Source organism: Montipora capricornis, chromosome 8 (genome assembly GCF_036669925.1).
Source record: "Montipora capricornis isolate CH-2021 chromosome 8, ASM3666992v2, whole genome shotgun sequence".
NCBI lineage: Eukaryota > Metazoa > Cnidaria > Anthozoa > Scleractinia > Acroporidae > Montipora > Montipora capricornis.
Window position 1 is genome coordinate 44,181,386 of NC_090890.1, and position 15,000 is coordinate 44,196,385.

The 15,000-nt window shown below is 40.5% G+C and overlaps 1 protein-coding gene across 1 annotated transcript in view; it reads right to left on the reverse strand.

The window, feature by feature from the left end:
- Positions 1-6,989: 6,989 nt before the first annotated feature.
- LOC138014059 (polycystin-1-like protein 2) overlaps positions 6,990-15,000 on the reverse strand; it is a 33,324-nt gene continuing 25,313 nt past the window's right edge. Inside the window, exons 14-20 of the mRNA XM_068861088.1 lie at positions 14,843-15,000; positions 14,159-14,575; positions 13,241-13,477; positions 10,923-12,377; positions 10,350-10,518; positions 8,136-9,699; positions 6,990-7,932 (exon numbers count right to left, since the gene is read on the reverse strand). The exon at positions 14,843-15,000 is cut by the window's right edge and continues 115 nt beyond it. Coding sequence (XP_068717189.1) covers positions 7,740-7,932; positions 8,136-9,699; positions 10,350-10,518; positions 10,923-12,377; positions 13,241-13,477; positions 14,159-14,575; positions 14,843-15,000 — 4,193 coding nt within the window. The 3' untranslated portion in view covers positions 6,990-7,739. The remainder of the gene's footprint in view (positions 7,933-8,135; positions 9,700-10,349; positions 10,519-10,922; positions 12,378-13,240; positions 13,478-14,158; positions 14,576-14,842) is intronic.

A 15,000-nucleotide genomic window follows, 5' to 3' on the forward strand; every position in this document is an offset into this window, starting at 1 on the left:
TGAAAGCTCACCGTCAGTGCAACTGTTGCCAAAGGCAGCAGTTGCACTTTGAATTTTGCAGCCAAGTTTAACCTTGGTGTCAAAACTTCAGCTATATATATATATATATATATGACCCCACACCAACCTATTCATACGGGAGTCTTCTTAGAAGGATTCTTACAAGTTCAGTAAAAGTCTTACCTCGTCTTTAATTTCACGAAATACCTCCTTCGTTCCAATGTCACCGGCCTCTGACCTACCTTGTGTTTCTCACATTTTAGTCTAAGCACTCATTTCAAATAGCGCTGATAAATTGTATTTACGTCCACGCACCCATTTTAAAACGTTTCCAATTTCTTGCTTATTATTGCGTTCCTAATTTCGTGGGTCTTCTGTGAACGCTAGCGAAAGCTCTGAGGGTTTTTTGGGCTTTCTATCGGGCGGGCAGTTATGACGTCACATCGATTTGTTACTATTTTTGCCTTGTATTTGGCATTTCCATCTTTTGTATGAATAGGTTCAAATTCTAGCTTTGTACTGGTGCAAGGTTGAAATGGAAAATGAAACCTACACCTGAGATCTGATTAATTCTGTTTTTTTTCTAAGACAATAATTTGTACTGCAACGAGTGTGCCTTTGTACAATATTCAATAAATCTACATAATCATCATCAGATTGTTGCATATTTACAATATCTTTGTGCTGCCTCTTGCACGGATGAATGGTTGCTGTTTAAATACTTCGTCTTTCTCATTTAATGTCTCAACTAATTTCCTCCTATGTTTTTTGTATGATTTTAGCTAAATTCATTGAGCTCCGAACGCACTTATTAATCTTTGATTACTCCTAGTAAATACTAGTTGAAGGATAGTGCGAATCTTGTGACTGAAGTCACGCATCGCCTTTCAACCACGTTGGCAGGTGCTTCTCTTGAATAGTAATATCGATAGTGTAAACAAAATTCAAATTTTTAAACCTTGTAAGTTCAAATTCAAGACACCTGAAGCTCTATTAGTCTGCTAATTTCTTCCGCTTCCAGCAAAGTGTTGCTTTAATTTGTTTTTCCATTCTATTGTGCCCACTACTTCATTCAGTATCTTGAGTCGAATATTTGCCGTCCGGCTCTCTCTTTTTCAGTCAACTCGCACACCCTGGTGTACGGGGGACTTTAAAGCCCCCAAAATACTTTTAATCAAGATAGGGAGGCAGTGTGGCACAGTGGTTAACTTAGAGCGCTTGCCTTGAGATATGGAGATCCGCTCTGACCACTCATTGAATTTGATCCTGGTAGTCCCTGGTTCTTCTCATTGCCAAATAGTTGGCCACCGGCAGGGTTGGGCTCGTAATAGTTGCTCTGTTCTACCGTTTTGTTGATTGTGTTTCAACGGCAACGGCAACGGCAACAGCACAAAACAATGGTTTACTTTTGTTAAAAGAGAAAAAAAGATCGTGCTGCAAGCATTTCAGCACTCAGTTATTTTTGCGGTACTCTGCACGACAAAGACGACATGAAATCCCGAAATTTGAGGCTTTGACGAGAACGTGAGCCGGCAGATCATTGAACCTTTCCGGCATTCTTTAGTTTTAGCCCCCACCCAAGACGACATCTACTTTTCCTCGTTTATGATCAGTGCATGAACTATGCACACACGAGAGTATGATATTCTACAAAATGCTTTCGGCGATAAGGTCGGTTTTCACTGGAACGCTTTGCAAACTGTAAACCAACCATTTTGAATCGGGGCATGATTGGCCAATAACCCTGGCCGATAAACTCATACAATGTTTTGCTTTCTTTTAATTTTCACTGCATTCCGCAGTCGGAAAATAATCTACAATAATCACATTTTTGTGTGCCATGGTAAGTCATACAATTTTTAAACATTTGGATTGGAACATTTTACGCTCATGATGATCTAAAATGCAACAGAATCTGCTCCAAAGATCTTGTACATATTTGATATTTTTAACCCTAAGGATAGAACACTGTCACAGACGCGTTAAAGAATGGATATACTGGAAGCTCTGCTCTCATCTTTTAACTCCTTTTAGAGCCGAAATTCAACATGGAAAATTTCTGAATCAGCTGTAATAGTTGTAAACAAGCGGCACTCACCTTTTAACCAGAACAGCCAAATCGCTGTAAGCGACAAACACGGTTGAAATTTCCTCACCATTTTGAAGGTTTCGTACACAAGTTGTCGAGACGACAATCTTTCTACAAGGTTATTTCGCGTAAGATTGCGAAATGTTCAGTCCCTACGAGAGTGGCAAGTCCTTGACAACAGGCGAAAGCTCTTGCACAGGTTCCTTTCGCGTGACTTGATCGTTGCAACGATTTGACAACCTAGTGCTATGGTTATAAATCCCACAATTGCTTGACGTCATTGCCTGATGCAAATTCATCTTTGCATAACTTTTTGAACATTCGTTCGACTCTCATTGGGTCACGAGTGTTTGTCAAGTTTTTCTCTAATTGCCTGCCGCGCCTTTTCTTGGAAAAAAAAAGAAATAAAAATATAAAATAAATGCTGTTGCTGCGACGATCACTCGAGCACTGACGCTGCATAAAGAATCACAAGAGTCTCGTCGAAGAATTAGTTCCTTTTTATTCGAAGACTTCTACCTCGTCTTCGGCGAATAAAAGTATATTCCAGTGACTTAGCTAGCCTATCCTCGAATGTCAAGAATTGGAGACTTGTGAGTCGAGAGGAGTATCTCCAGTAACTCGATTTAGTTACTAATATTATTATCGGTGAGTAAATATACTTCATGGTGGGATAAAGTTTGAAGTCATAAGATATGATGGTGGCTCCAATTGCATTTCTAGTCAGTACTCAAACAGATTAAAAGGTAGACTGCGTGTCGGGCGCTAGAAAAGGGAAGGAACGCAGGCTAATTAAAAGGTTGAAGTGTTTATTATTTTTTGTTTCTCTCCTTTGTTTATCTGCTTCACAAGAGAATCGTTGAATCGGCGCTATCGTTTGAGAGACTACTTGTGCTTATGCAACACTACTGACGGAATTAATTTTCCCTTTTGTGCATGCTCTCAGAAAATTTGTCTCAAGAAAAGACTATAAGGAAAGGAGGATTAACTGCAGAATGCCCTACCACTTCGAAGCTATAAACTAAATTGGGCGGATACGCGGATACGCAGTGGAAACACTTGTTTTCCTGGTTCCCAGTCTTTCTCCTTTGTGATGCGCAAACTGAGCGAAGGACATTGATGTATATGTATTGCTCGTTCATAAAGCACAATGATCGAGTGAAAAAAAATGATGCATTACAAATTACTGTGCATTATACCTCATTCTTTAAGCGTGGCCTCAAGAACATTGCCTCGTTCTAGCTTCCATTGTATGGTTCGGTTAATTACACTAAGCGCGAGTTTCAGTGATTAGGCCTAAGCACTATTGCAAAATTTTAGCTTTCATTTTACGGTTCGGTTAACGAGATCGTGTGAAGAAGAAAGCACTGCAGTTACTCCGGGTCTTACCCACTGCGTACCCGCGTATCCACTCAGAAATATACTTACCTTATCTTTCAAGACAAAGAGGGTCTTACCCACTTCGTATCCTCGTATTCACTCAGAAGAAATAAACTTATCAGCTCTAAAGAAAGAGCGGGACTTAGATAAAATAAAAGAACAAAAACTTTGAAAACCATACACCGGTCGGCCGCCATGTTTACAAGTCGGTGCACAGGCCACCCGCGTCAAAGGTCAACACAAAAGTAACCGATCAAAAGGCTGAGACGACAATTCTTTTACTAGTGAAAACAAATCGTATGACCAATTAAAGCCGATACGACAACTTTTTACAAGTGAAGACATCATATGTCCTTTTTACTTCATAACAGAAATGTACGTAGATCTCTATACTTGTACATAATAAATACTCACGTTTTTGTCCGTCTCAAAGATGGTTATTTCACGTTGCTCTTTCTCAGAGTATGGTGCAGGAAAATTTTTCTACCGGCATTGAAACAATATGATTATTTTCTTGCGTCGCCGCCGCTCCGATTTAAGCAATAGACCAGAAATTTGTATGGTTTATAGGCTGATAAACCATGCGGGGTATGGGAAGAACACGAGAAGAATCGTAAATCACGACCCGCGCGAAATTTCCATGAGTTTACTGGCACAATAAACCATAGCTGATTGACCAATCAGAGTGCATGCGCGCGAGCATTGATTAAGTTATTATATAAATATCTTTGAAACGTTCAGAATTTCACGTGTCACTTGCGTGTGTTTCATTCAATCTGTGTCGTGTTTGTGTCGTGACCGCAGTGAAAAGGAAGAGCCCAAACATTGCTCAGGTAATGATGTATTATTTTCCGACTTTCTACCAATTCTTACGTTATTGTTGAATCACTGCATGGTATGACCTCCGTTTTCTCGCCCTTACCAGACGCTGTGTGATTCCGTTTTGCCTTCGCGTCATTCATTCGTAGTCCACTCCACGACAGTCAGTGTTCGATAATAACGAAAGAAAGAGCGATAAAAATCCGTTTACCGTACGTTGTTTTTTAGGACACCGAATCAAAACGTCGCGTTTGCGAGGAAACGATGTTGACTGTAAAGATTTAAATTTCTGCTCTGAAAAGGACATGAAGGAATTAAAGTCAACAGAAACACTTGTAAGCTGACGCTGGCAAGAAAATAATATACTCGAAGAGCATCGCAGAGATACCAACAACTCCCAGAGTCGGAAGTTGGTGAATATAGTGGTGAACGTTGCAATTAAACAGTCACGCATGCGCTATAGCAGATGGACCATTACCAAGAGCTTGTACCTCCTAAAGTCCTGTGACCATTGTTATTGTACACGCTAAGCACGGCAATTCTGATCCATATTATGCTGTTTTGTCCTGAGCTTTTTAAACGGAAGACTTCTTTGAGCGAGCATTGTCATACTGCTTGACAATCAAGTTTTTGTTTTTCCTACCAATTTTATTGTATTTCAATGATACTGATCTCTGTTAAAAACACTTTCAACTGTTTCTTTTATGTTTCAACCTGATAGGGTTCTAATAAGTGTCCTTTGCCGTATAAATTTCAGAGTATTCGTTCTTAAAGTAGAATATTTATTATTAAACCTACACCATCTCATTCATTTCCCAAGTCAGATGCTTGATAAGCAGGAGATTGATAACAGATTTGTAATGGCTCTTTCTTGGTTCGCCATTGCAAATGCCATCAAAATCTTTCGCCATTGGTTATCTATCACATGGGAATAAAAACTAATTTTTATAACGTAGACCTCGTTTTTACAGAAGTCCTCTGTATTCTACAAATGATACTATGAGAATAAATAAATAAATAAAGAAAGAAAGAAAGAAAGAAAGAAAGAAAGAAAGAAAGAAATCTGAGAAATAGCAGCTACTATTTAGCAAAAGGGAGTTGAAGCAAGAACAATGCCAATATCAAGGAAAACGTCACTCCAAAATGTAACTTAGAATTGTCGAAGTATTTAGCGATTATACCATCATGTTCACGTCGTACAAAACAGGCGCATTTTAAAAGTAAAGGTAGAAAATGAACAATTCGTTGCTCTATGCTCGCCTTATTGTTTTGTGGCTTATGGCAAAAAAATTCACTGAAATATGTTCTGGTGCAGCATGATTATTTTTCATTTTTTAACCAACAATATTGTTGTCACTTTGTGGCTTGGTCGTTGCTAGAAGGCGTTGTTGCTTAAATAGAGTGTTTTCACGTGACGTCACGGCGGCCATGTTGGTGTCCCCAACTAATCCTCCGTGAATTCAGCTCATTTACAATGCAAATGTTTTCTTTTGTTTCGGTGGAAAAAAAAGGTTACTGATGACGTGAGTGAAAACACTCTATTCCATAGGTGCGCGTTCGATATGAGATGGGACTCGCTGTAACCAATCTCGTATCTAACACACTTTTTAGTAAATTTTAATAACCTCTAAGCATTTGGAAATTTCGCTTCGCGGCACAAGCGTTTCTGCTTGTCAACCCTGGATGCGATCATACGGTTTACGAAGCCATTCATAACGCTAAAAACTCAGTATCCGATGTTGAAAATTTAATTATGTAAAATATACGAATAACACGAGCATTGCTAATAAAAATACCTTTTTTTGGTAGTAAGTCAAATGTTAAAAAAATTGTTCTTTTCAACAAATTCACAAAGCTCCATAGACTACCCAATTGTGGTAATCAGTATTACATTATTTTTAAGTACCCCAATAGCGGTGAAAACATTCGTGTTCTCACGAACTAATGACCCTCGTACCAGTGTAATTTCATTGGATTTTTACCCGAGCGACTAACAAAAAGAAGTGGGAGGAAGAAACGTTGTGAAGGCTTTAGCTGGTGAGAACATTAATACTTTATCACGACTCCGCTTGCTTAGTCTACAATAAGTACCAAAAGGATTGAGACACTTTCCCCTTTTATTATAAGGTGGCTCAAACCAGTTTCAACACTTGAAAGAAACGTTCTTATTAGAAGGACTGACACTACAACACTTAACAGCAATGTTGTGGTACCATATCAAACACCAATGATTCGGTCATTTTTGTGACATAAAAGGTTACCGTGGCAACAGGAAAACCCTGCAAAAACACCCCATATTATGGCTTTAGCTGCTCATATCTCAAAAACGAACTTGGTGACCCCCATTTTTTTATTTTGGAAATGTAAATAGCATGCGAGAATGAAACTTTTTGCAAAGTTTAAAAGAAGTCTGTGGAACGGATTCATAGCCATCTTAAATAATTGAAAATTTAAAGTAATTCTAAATCCGCTCCACAGAATTTTTTTAAACTTCGCAAAGAGTTTCGTTTTGGCCTGCGAATTACTTTTGTGCCATAAAAAATTGGGGTCACCTAGTTCGTTTTTCAGATATGAGCAACTAAAGCCAAAATATAGGGTGTTTTTGCAAGGCTTTCCTGTTGCCATGGTAACTTGTTACGCCGCAAAAAATAACTTCATCTTGTTCACCAATAATTGGTGTTTCACACGGTACTATAACATTGCTGTTACGTGATAAAATGTTATAGTGTCAATCCTTCTAATAACAAGATCTCTTGACAGTGATGAAACTGGTTTGACCCACCTTAACTGAGGAATCTCGGACAAATCCCTGCCCCAAAATCTTTCCATCTACCCCCCTACCCCCTAACAGTGCTGTTTTCTTATCGTCAACACTTCTTTTTCTGTTACCAACATTGAAGGGAGGAGGAAGGGGGAGAGGGGGAGACGCGGGGTGTGGGGGGTGGGGTGCAGTGGAAAATATAACGTTAAGGTGATTTTTTCCTGATTGTCGTCTTCCCAGTTGTCGCAACTACTTTTGTCGCTTATTGTAGTTTTCACTCGCGACTCAAGCAACCGGTTGTTTCTTTGTGTCTCTTGATTAGACAAAAGGAACCAATGATTACGCGAATACTGCTTGTGCGAATGCTTGCGTTACTAGCGAAAACAAACCTTGGTGAATGTACGTATAGTCTCAGTTTTCACATGACGTCACCGCCGCCATGTTTGTGACTCTGAACAAAGAACGGCGGCCATGTTTGTATCCCGACCCAAGTCTCCGGAAATTGCAAGTGTTTTCCGTTGTTTTTGTTGACAAACATGGCTGTTGACCAACGATAAGTGTTACAAAATGTCTTAATTACTTTGGGTATTTCATAATGATTGGGCTACCTGTGTAGTTTGGATGAACCCAAGCCTTTTTAAGTTTCATCCATGTTTTCGACAGACGCCATAGAAATGAAGCGAAGGAATATTACCGCCATTTCGGACGAAATATGTTGCTTTTCTTTCGCAGTCCTGCGCGGAGATTCTCTAGGACTTGTTTTCCTGTCAAGTGTTCCGGTAACTGACGGCTAGCGGTCAGTCCTTTAAGAAGCCTCACTGTTTCATCGTTCAAGCCTTCAATGGATACACGTTTTCGCGAACTATTAGCGCTTGTTCTTGTGCTTAAATTAAAGCGGGTGACGTGTTTGGCGAAGTTGTGTATGAAAGTAGTTCAATATCATTCAATGTGTCTTCTGTTTCGGATGTTGTATCTTCTATATCTTCTTTTTCTTCCTTTTCTTCTTCAAAGCGATTGCTTCTTAGAAGTCGTAATAACGAAAAAATTTAGATATCTTCTCTCACATCGTATTGAGCTAATATAAGCGTCAATGAAGCCATATCGTTAAGAGCAGATGTTCGATGTAAGCGATCTAAGGCCATGATTACTTCCACAGTAGGTTTCAAGTGGTGTATATTTCCTTCAACAGTTGATTCGTTAGCTGTGTTGTTTTCGGTCTTTTTCTGTTTTAATTGATCTCTACGTTCTTTCTTTTCCTTTCTTGTAGTTTCCCGCAACTTTTTGGCATTTCGCAACTGGAAATTCCTTGCTCTTCGGCGAAGTCTGTGTGATTGAAACGCTATTGTTGAGAAAGACGTGCTGTGCATTTCCTTATTTTCTTTTTGTATTATGTTCTCTTCAGATTCACTTGAACTTTCGTCGTGTTGAGTTTTGCCGAAACCAAAAAATTCTTTTAGTCTATCTAGAATAAAATCCGCCATTTCGAATTCCTGTGACTGCTTGTCCGTGTTGTGTTTCACTTCTGCGTGTGAATTATTCAATATTGCAACGAAAAAGTTGACGAAGATGAAAGCGTTAAGAAGGACGAAAGAGAATCCGAACAATGGACCTAAGACTCGGTTGACTCGCATCAGGTTGGTCAAACCCATGTCTTCTCCAAGGCTCAACAATAATTCTGAAATCAGGGCATTTGAAAACGAGGAATAATCATAGATACTGGTACCTAGCATTAGGACTGCAAATTGAGCATAAGCCATGAAAATGATGATGAAAATAATAGAGTACGATAGCAGTAATCCTCTGGATTCGCGAAATGATGACATCAGAATACTTATGTGTTGATTAAAACGAATCATACGTAACATCTTTATAGTTACAATGAAAACAGCAATTGCCAGCACCAGATTCTCCGCGTAATTCCAAACAACAGCGTCTCTAAAGCTGACTGGAACAAAGGGATTTTCTCTAACTTTTAAAGCGCTGTTTAGAACGAGTTTTGACTTGATAACGAAGAACACCACAACCAAAAATGAAAACAATATCTGCAGGAGTTCCACCCAATTCCAGGCGTCTCTAAAATAGCTGCATCTCATTTTGTAGATGTTGTACACCTCACGAATCACAAACAAAAGAGCCAATATGATGAACAAAAGCTGGCAAATCAAGTAAAATTGGTAAAATCCAGTTTGCGTGCTTGTCAGTGGAAACGTGTCGATAATGACAAAGGGATGACCATAACCAAATGGTAGAATTTCGTAGTAGAAAGTAGAGATGCTTAAATAGCCCGTATTTGGATTGTAGATAACGAATTCCAGCACAACAGCTCGAGTTTGTCGATCTATCCAACTGTATTCATGCAAATTATCAATCACCTTGGCAGCTGTGGATCTATTGTATCCTAGATCAGCAACAAAGCCCCCTCCACTGTAAACGTCAAAGAATCCCCAACTTGGCGAATTGTGCAGTTGATCCTGAGGCACATAATTCCATGGGGCTGGGCAGAGGCCAGAGAAGTTGGCCCAATCTTTGGAGCCTTCGAAAGGCTTCCATCCTGGTAAGTGATACCGGGTTTTGTCTTCCTCACCTAAACTATAGTAATCGTTGCAATGTTTAACTGAATCTCGGGCCAACTCTGGAACAATGCAGGAATCTGAAACAGAGAGAAAGAGTTTTGCAAGTCTATAAAATCTTACTTACTTATTGACTGAGTAGGAGGGCCGGACAGGAAAATATTTGGCCCGAGGTCATGGCGTACGGACTGAAAGCAGTGAGGTCCGTGCCCCATAACCGAGGGCCAAATAGTTTCCTGTCCGGTCCGACCTAAACTCAGTCAATGAGCATTTTATCATATGGGCTCCTTACACTATTTATGAGCACTCAGAAGATCAAGTTAGGACAAAATAAACAAACATTTGCACAGAAAATTTATCTTTTTGTCGTTTGTATTTGTTTTTCTGGCCGTAAATAACTTGGATGTTTAAAAGCGACGAAATTCCCTGAAACTGCATCGCATGGAACAGTACGTGTTCCTAGTAGGGCCGTACGGCTTTTTCTGGCCCTGGGGCCCGTTTGTCGAAAGTCCCGAAACTTGACGGGGCGTTTTCGGGTGTCACAATTCCCTTTGTATCTCAAGAACGCAGACGATTTAATTCGTCAAACTTCACAGTTATTTTTCTTTTTGTTGCCTTGAAAGCGCGCGCGGGGCCCTACGGGCCATATGATAAACAGCCTTTTCACTGAGTGAGATCTTAAAGTGAGGATGGGTCAAAAAAATTAACAAACTGCGAGAAAATTTCCTACCTTTCTTAACCCTTAGTTGTCTGAGTCGGGGCATTCCCAGCAGAATGGAGTTCTTGTTATTGATGTACTCTTGTTTGGTGGCTTTCTTGCCGTTGTACCACTCGTTAGCGTAAATTCCGTCCACAAACTGACCTTTAAGCCATTTCCAATAAAATCGGGGATCTTTAGCCTACACAACAAAATCAAGAATTAAAGGTGAAGCTTTGTTTCCAGGCATGCTCTTACGATCGCGGCCGAGTGTGAAATCTATGTCAGGGCCTGGGCGGAAGATAAGGTAACCTTGTAGTGAGCGAAATCACGAATTTATTACATACAAAATAAACTCGAATCTACGTTCTGTGACGGTTTTTTCAACTTGTCCCGGACCGACTTCGGCTTTTCCAAAGTGTTACACTCACATATCTCGAACAACTTGTTGCAAAACAAGTATTAGTTGTAAGCACGAAACACTGCTCAGTGTAACAGCGCCTTTGAAGTGGTAGAGTATGTTCACTGGCCGTTGGCTCAGCTGGATTGCAAGTGGAAGGTATCAGTTGCCCATAAGTGTTTTCGTTTACGTTAATAGCTACTCACCCGAGGAAATTCATTGAATGTATCCTCGAGGTTCCTTGTGATTAAATATCCATGATAGCTTCGGTTGCCATAGCACACAACCGTCAATAAGGTTAAAAACAGCATATAAAGGAACAATTCTTTGCCAAACGAAAACATTTTTGCCTCCTTTAATCGGTACTCCCTCGCTAATTCAATCTCGTCTTCAGGAAGAGTCTTTATTTCGATGCTTGGTAAAGCCGAATCCGTCGTCGCATTAGTAGATGACGCATGCTCAGATTTGACTTGATCACCTCTTTCTTTCACATCGGATTTAGAACCAAAGAAATATGCAGTTATAAGCACAATGATGACTATTTTAACTGGCTGTATAACAAACAAGTCTTCCGTAAACGATACGAGCATTGACGAAAGCCATTCGTTGGAAATATCCTTACCCCATTGTAAGCTGAAGAAAAAGGTAAACGTCGCAGATGAAATTACAGTGACAAAACTCAGAAACCAAGCGATGTATATAAAATAATGAGGAAAGAGAAAGTCTTGTTTAGGTAAGGCTCTGATTCTTTGTAATGTTCTTCCTGAAAGCGTTGCATGATCGGACAAATTACTTTCGGTTTCCTCTTTTTCTCGCTCTCTTTCCTTTGCTTCACCCCAACATGAAAAAGCCTGAATCCTGCTATGAACCGATGCAGATTTGTTCTTCAGAGCGGATGGCGTTATTTTATTGGAACGATTTTCAGCGCTGTTTCTGAAAATGGCCACTATCAACAAGTTCACCGGAGTTACTATCAATGCGCTCTCCAATCCTACCACAACCTGTCTCCAGCTGAACTTTAAAGGACCAATCTGTATTGTAGGGTCAGCTACGTCGTTAGTCTGATAAAACAACGCATTGACCAACATGGCGGACATCAGCAAGCACAAACAACAAGTGGTCCTTTGAACGCGCGTGAATTTACTCTTCGGGGGCTTGGTAACTACAGACAACCACATGTGGCCTTCGGTGAAACTCGAAGAGCTTCGCGAGTTTAACGAATATTTGAAAGATTTCTCCTCCTCAAGGGAGATCGGAGTTAAAAGTCTGTCGATTTTCCCATCTCCTTTTTCCAAGGCAAACCACGTGTTGCCGTGGAAGGTCAAAGTTCTTCCCGTTTGGACATCTTTTATTAACATGTGGCTGAAAAACCAAGAGGGGTGTTTTCCTGAGTTGTCGTGCCAAATATGAACAAATTGAATTTCACCCAAAGAAACTGGCAAATGAATCACGAACAGGTCTTCGTTCCCTCGTGCCAGGACTCTTCTTGACTCGATCATGTTCCTGTTTAATAATATGCATTGGCTGTCTGCCTCGCTTCCATGAATGACCATGGCAACGTTAGCATCCGTCCCAGAATTCTTCCAAACTCCAGTAACAATGGTTAGTTCGTACTGAAAGCCTTCTTCTATTGAAGAGTTCAGGTGCACAGGGAGGCCAGTCTGTATACACGAAATAAAAAAAAAATACTTTACTGCAATGTAGTCTAAACTGTAAGTGACATAGAATGTAAATATTCTCCAAAAGGTATGTGACGCATGTTTTCCCCCTGGGCATGTAGTCTTTTGTTGTCGTAGCATATTTCAGGTAGGACTGTTGTAATGTGTATTCATCTTAGCTCTCGAACTTTTAAAATTTGGTTTTTACTAATACTTTTTTGCTGATTAAGATTCCTTTATCACGTAATCACCTGTGGCTCCCAGAGGTCGGGGCGGGGTATATCTTCACAATTTCCCATTGGGTTTTTGTGTTTTTCGTATCAAGCGGCTGCACAATTTCCTTAGTTGCATTCATTTCTGTTGTGCTTACGGGAGTTTTGTACGTTATTTGGACAGCATTAAACTCTCAGGCTCTCAGTTCGCCCACTCTTGTGAATGAGTCGTGAAACAAATTTCTTGAACAATTGCTGTGAGTTTTCCTGCGCGACCACATTCAGATTTCTCAGTTACGTAATCACTGAGAATAACTCACAATTATAATTATCGATAGAAAGGACTACACTTCTACGTATAAATCTCAGGAAAGCAATCTTTGTGCAAGCCCTAGGAGGTGTAGAAAGTATGAAGGTCTTGACAAAATTGCTCAACAAAATATATAAAGCGTTTTCATATGACGTCACGGCGGCCGTGTTGGTGTTCCAAAACAAAGAAATGGCGACCATGATGGTGTGCAAAACTAATTCTCAAGGAATTGAACTCTAACTGTATGCAAATACTTTCTTTTGTTTCAGTAATCCAATATGGCTGCTGGTCTCGTGAGTGATTACGCTCCGTACAATACGAAACAAATTCAAACTTATTCTTACCTGGGCCCGATCTTTTTTATCAGCCTTTTTTGCAAATATACAAACCAGGATATACACCATCAGTGCAGCAATAATCGTGCAGAGAACAGCAACATTTCCTGTCTCATGAATCCGCGTTAGTTCCGTAAAGACCACATCGAAATCAAGCTTATTGGGCATAACCAGGACTCCTCCGCCAAATGAGGTCAGGTGGTTACACAGGCATTGCAGAGAGGTTGAAGTGGAATTCGATCCGACCTTAAAAGAGAACCACTTTTCACGTTAGTGCTACTTAAAGTGGCATTGTTAGAGAGGGTATGCAACATTGCACAAATGCAAACAAGACCGGCACCGCGATAATGCAGCTCGGCTGAGCTTGTCTGCATAAGGTCTGATTAACCCTTTCGTGTAAATTGGCGGCTGGCGAGCTTGCGTCCTCGCGGTCTAATTTTACGATGTAATGAGGCCTGCATAAGCACTAGAGAATGGAACAGTTTCCGGTATCTTGTGGTATAATGCTTGTGTAGGCAAGAGAAAAGAAAGAAAACCAAAAAACAGTCAATGTTACTAGCGAGCATTGTTGTACTCAGAGACGGTTTTCGGCTAGCAGGGCAGTCCTATTTTTCCTCACGACTCTTGCTTTTTCCTGTGTCTGAAAATCTCCCTCAGCCAGACATTCGTGCAGGACATTCGGGGGAGACTCCAGGGGGAGCCCCCCGGTGTTGTGGTCTTTCATACTCTGACATTATGCGTGGGTTGGGTGGGCGAGATCAAATATGGACTGACAGGGAATGCCAGGGGCTCCTTTTAAGGCTGACGTCAGATCTCATCCCAGAGAAAGAATTGTAAACCGCCAGGAGACGGCATGTGCTTTGTGCAGTATTTAAATCTAAATCCAATCCAATCCAATCCATCCATTACTAGAACGAAGGAGCTTACCTTGCAGCCACGAGACAACCACTGTTCCTTTACGCTGTCCCAAAACAAACATTCCTCCTGTTTGACATTCATCGAATAATTAGCGTCTGTTTTAGGGTTGTAAACCGGTATCACCGTGATGTTTTCTGGTTGTGGAGGGTCCTTAAATTCCACACCCGACCTCTTTTGCCGAGCCTTCCCGAAGCAAGACCGTCGTTTGCGTCTTTCGGGTTTTTCCTGACTCTGGTTATACAAAACCCCAATAAAGTAAGATCCCGGTTTTCTTAGCACGGAATCAACTAGGAGGAAGTCGTTGCAGTGTTCCTGAGAGCGGCACGCCTCATCCGGGAGTTTTTTTTTCGTGTCGTATTTTGTGACGGTTGGCCGCTGATCATAACTCACGAATACATCGAACACAACAGATCCTGTGGGCTGTATCTAAAAAGCAAAGTCAAATTTGTCAAAACATAGTTGACTGACTATGTTGAGGCGAGTGGTTCTTATTTTATGATACATTGGTTGCAAATAAATATCAATGAAAGAAAAACGCACAGAAACATCTTATCCTTGCTGAGGATAACTCCAGAAATGTCCACAGATCCAGGAAATTAGCAATGATGAACCATGAAACTGAAAGAATTCAAAACCAGTTCTCTAATTCGTTTTTAAAGTGATTTGTCGGCCACACAAAAAATCATTACTCACCCTGAGTCTTACAGCATTGCCATCAGCGTAGGGCAAATCAATCTTATGGTAGTTCATCTTTCCTTTCTCGCTAGGTTTAGCAAAGAATGGTTCTTTCGGTTCATTTAACTCTGGTATCGGGTTTAGTCTAATATTCAGCTCCACATCTTCTTTGCTGT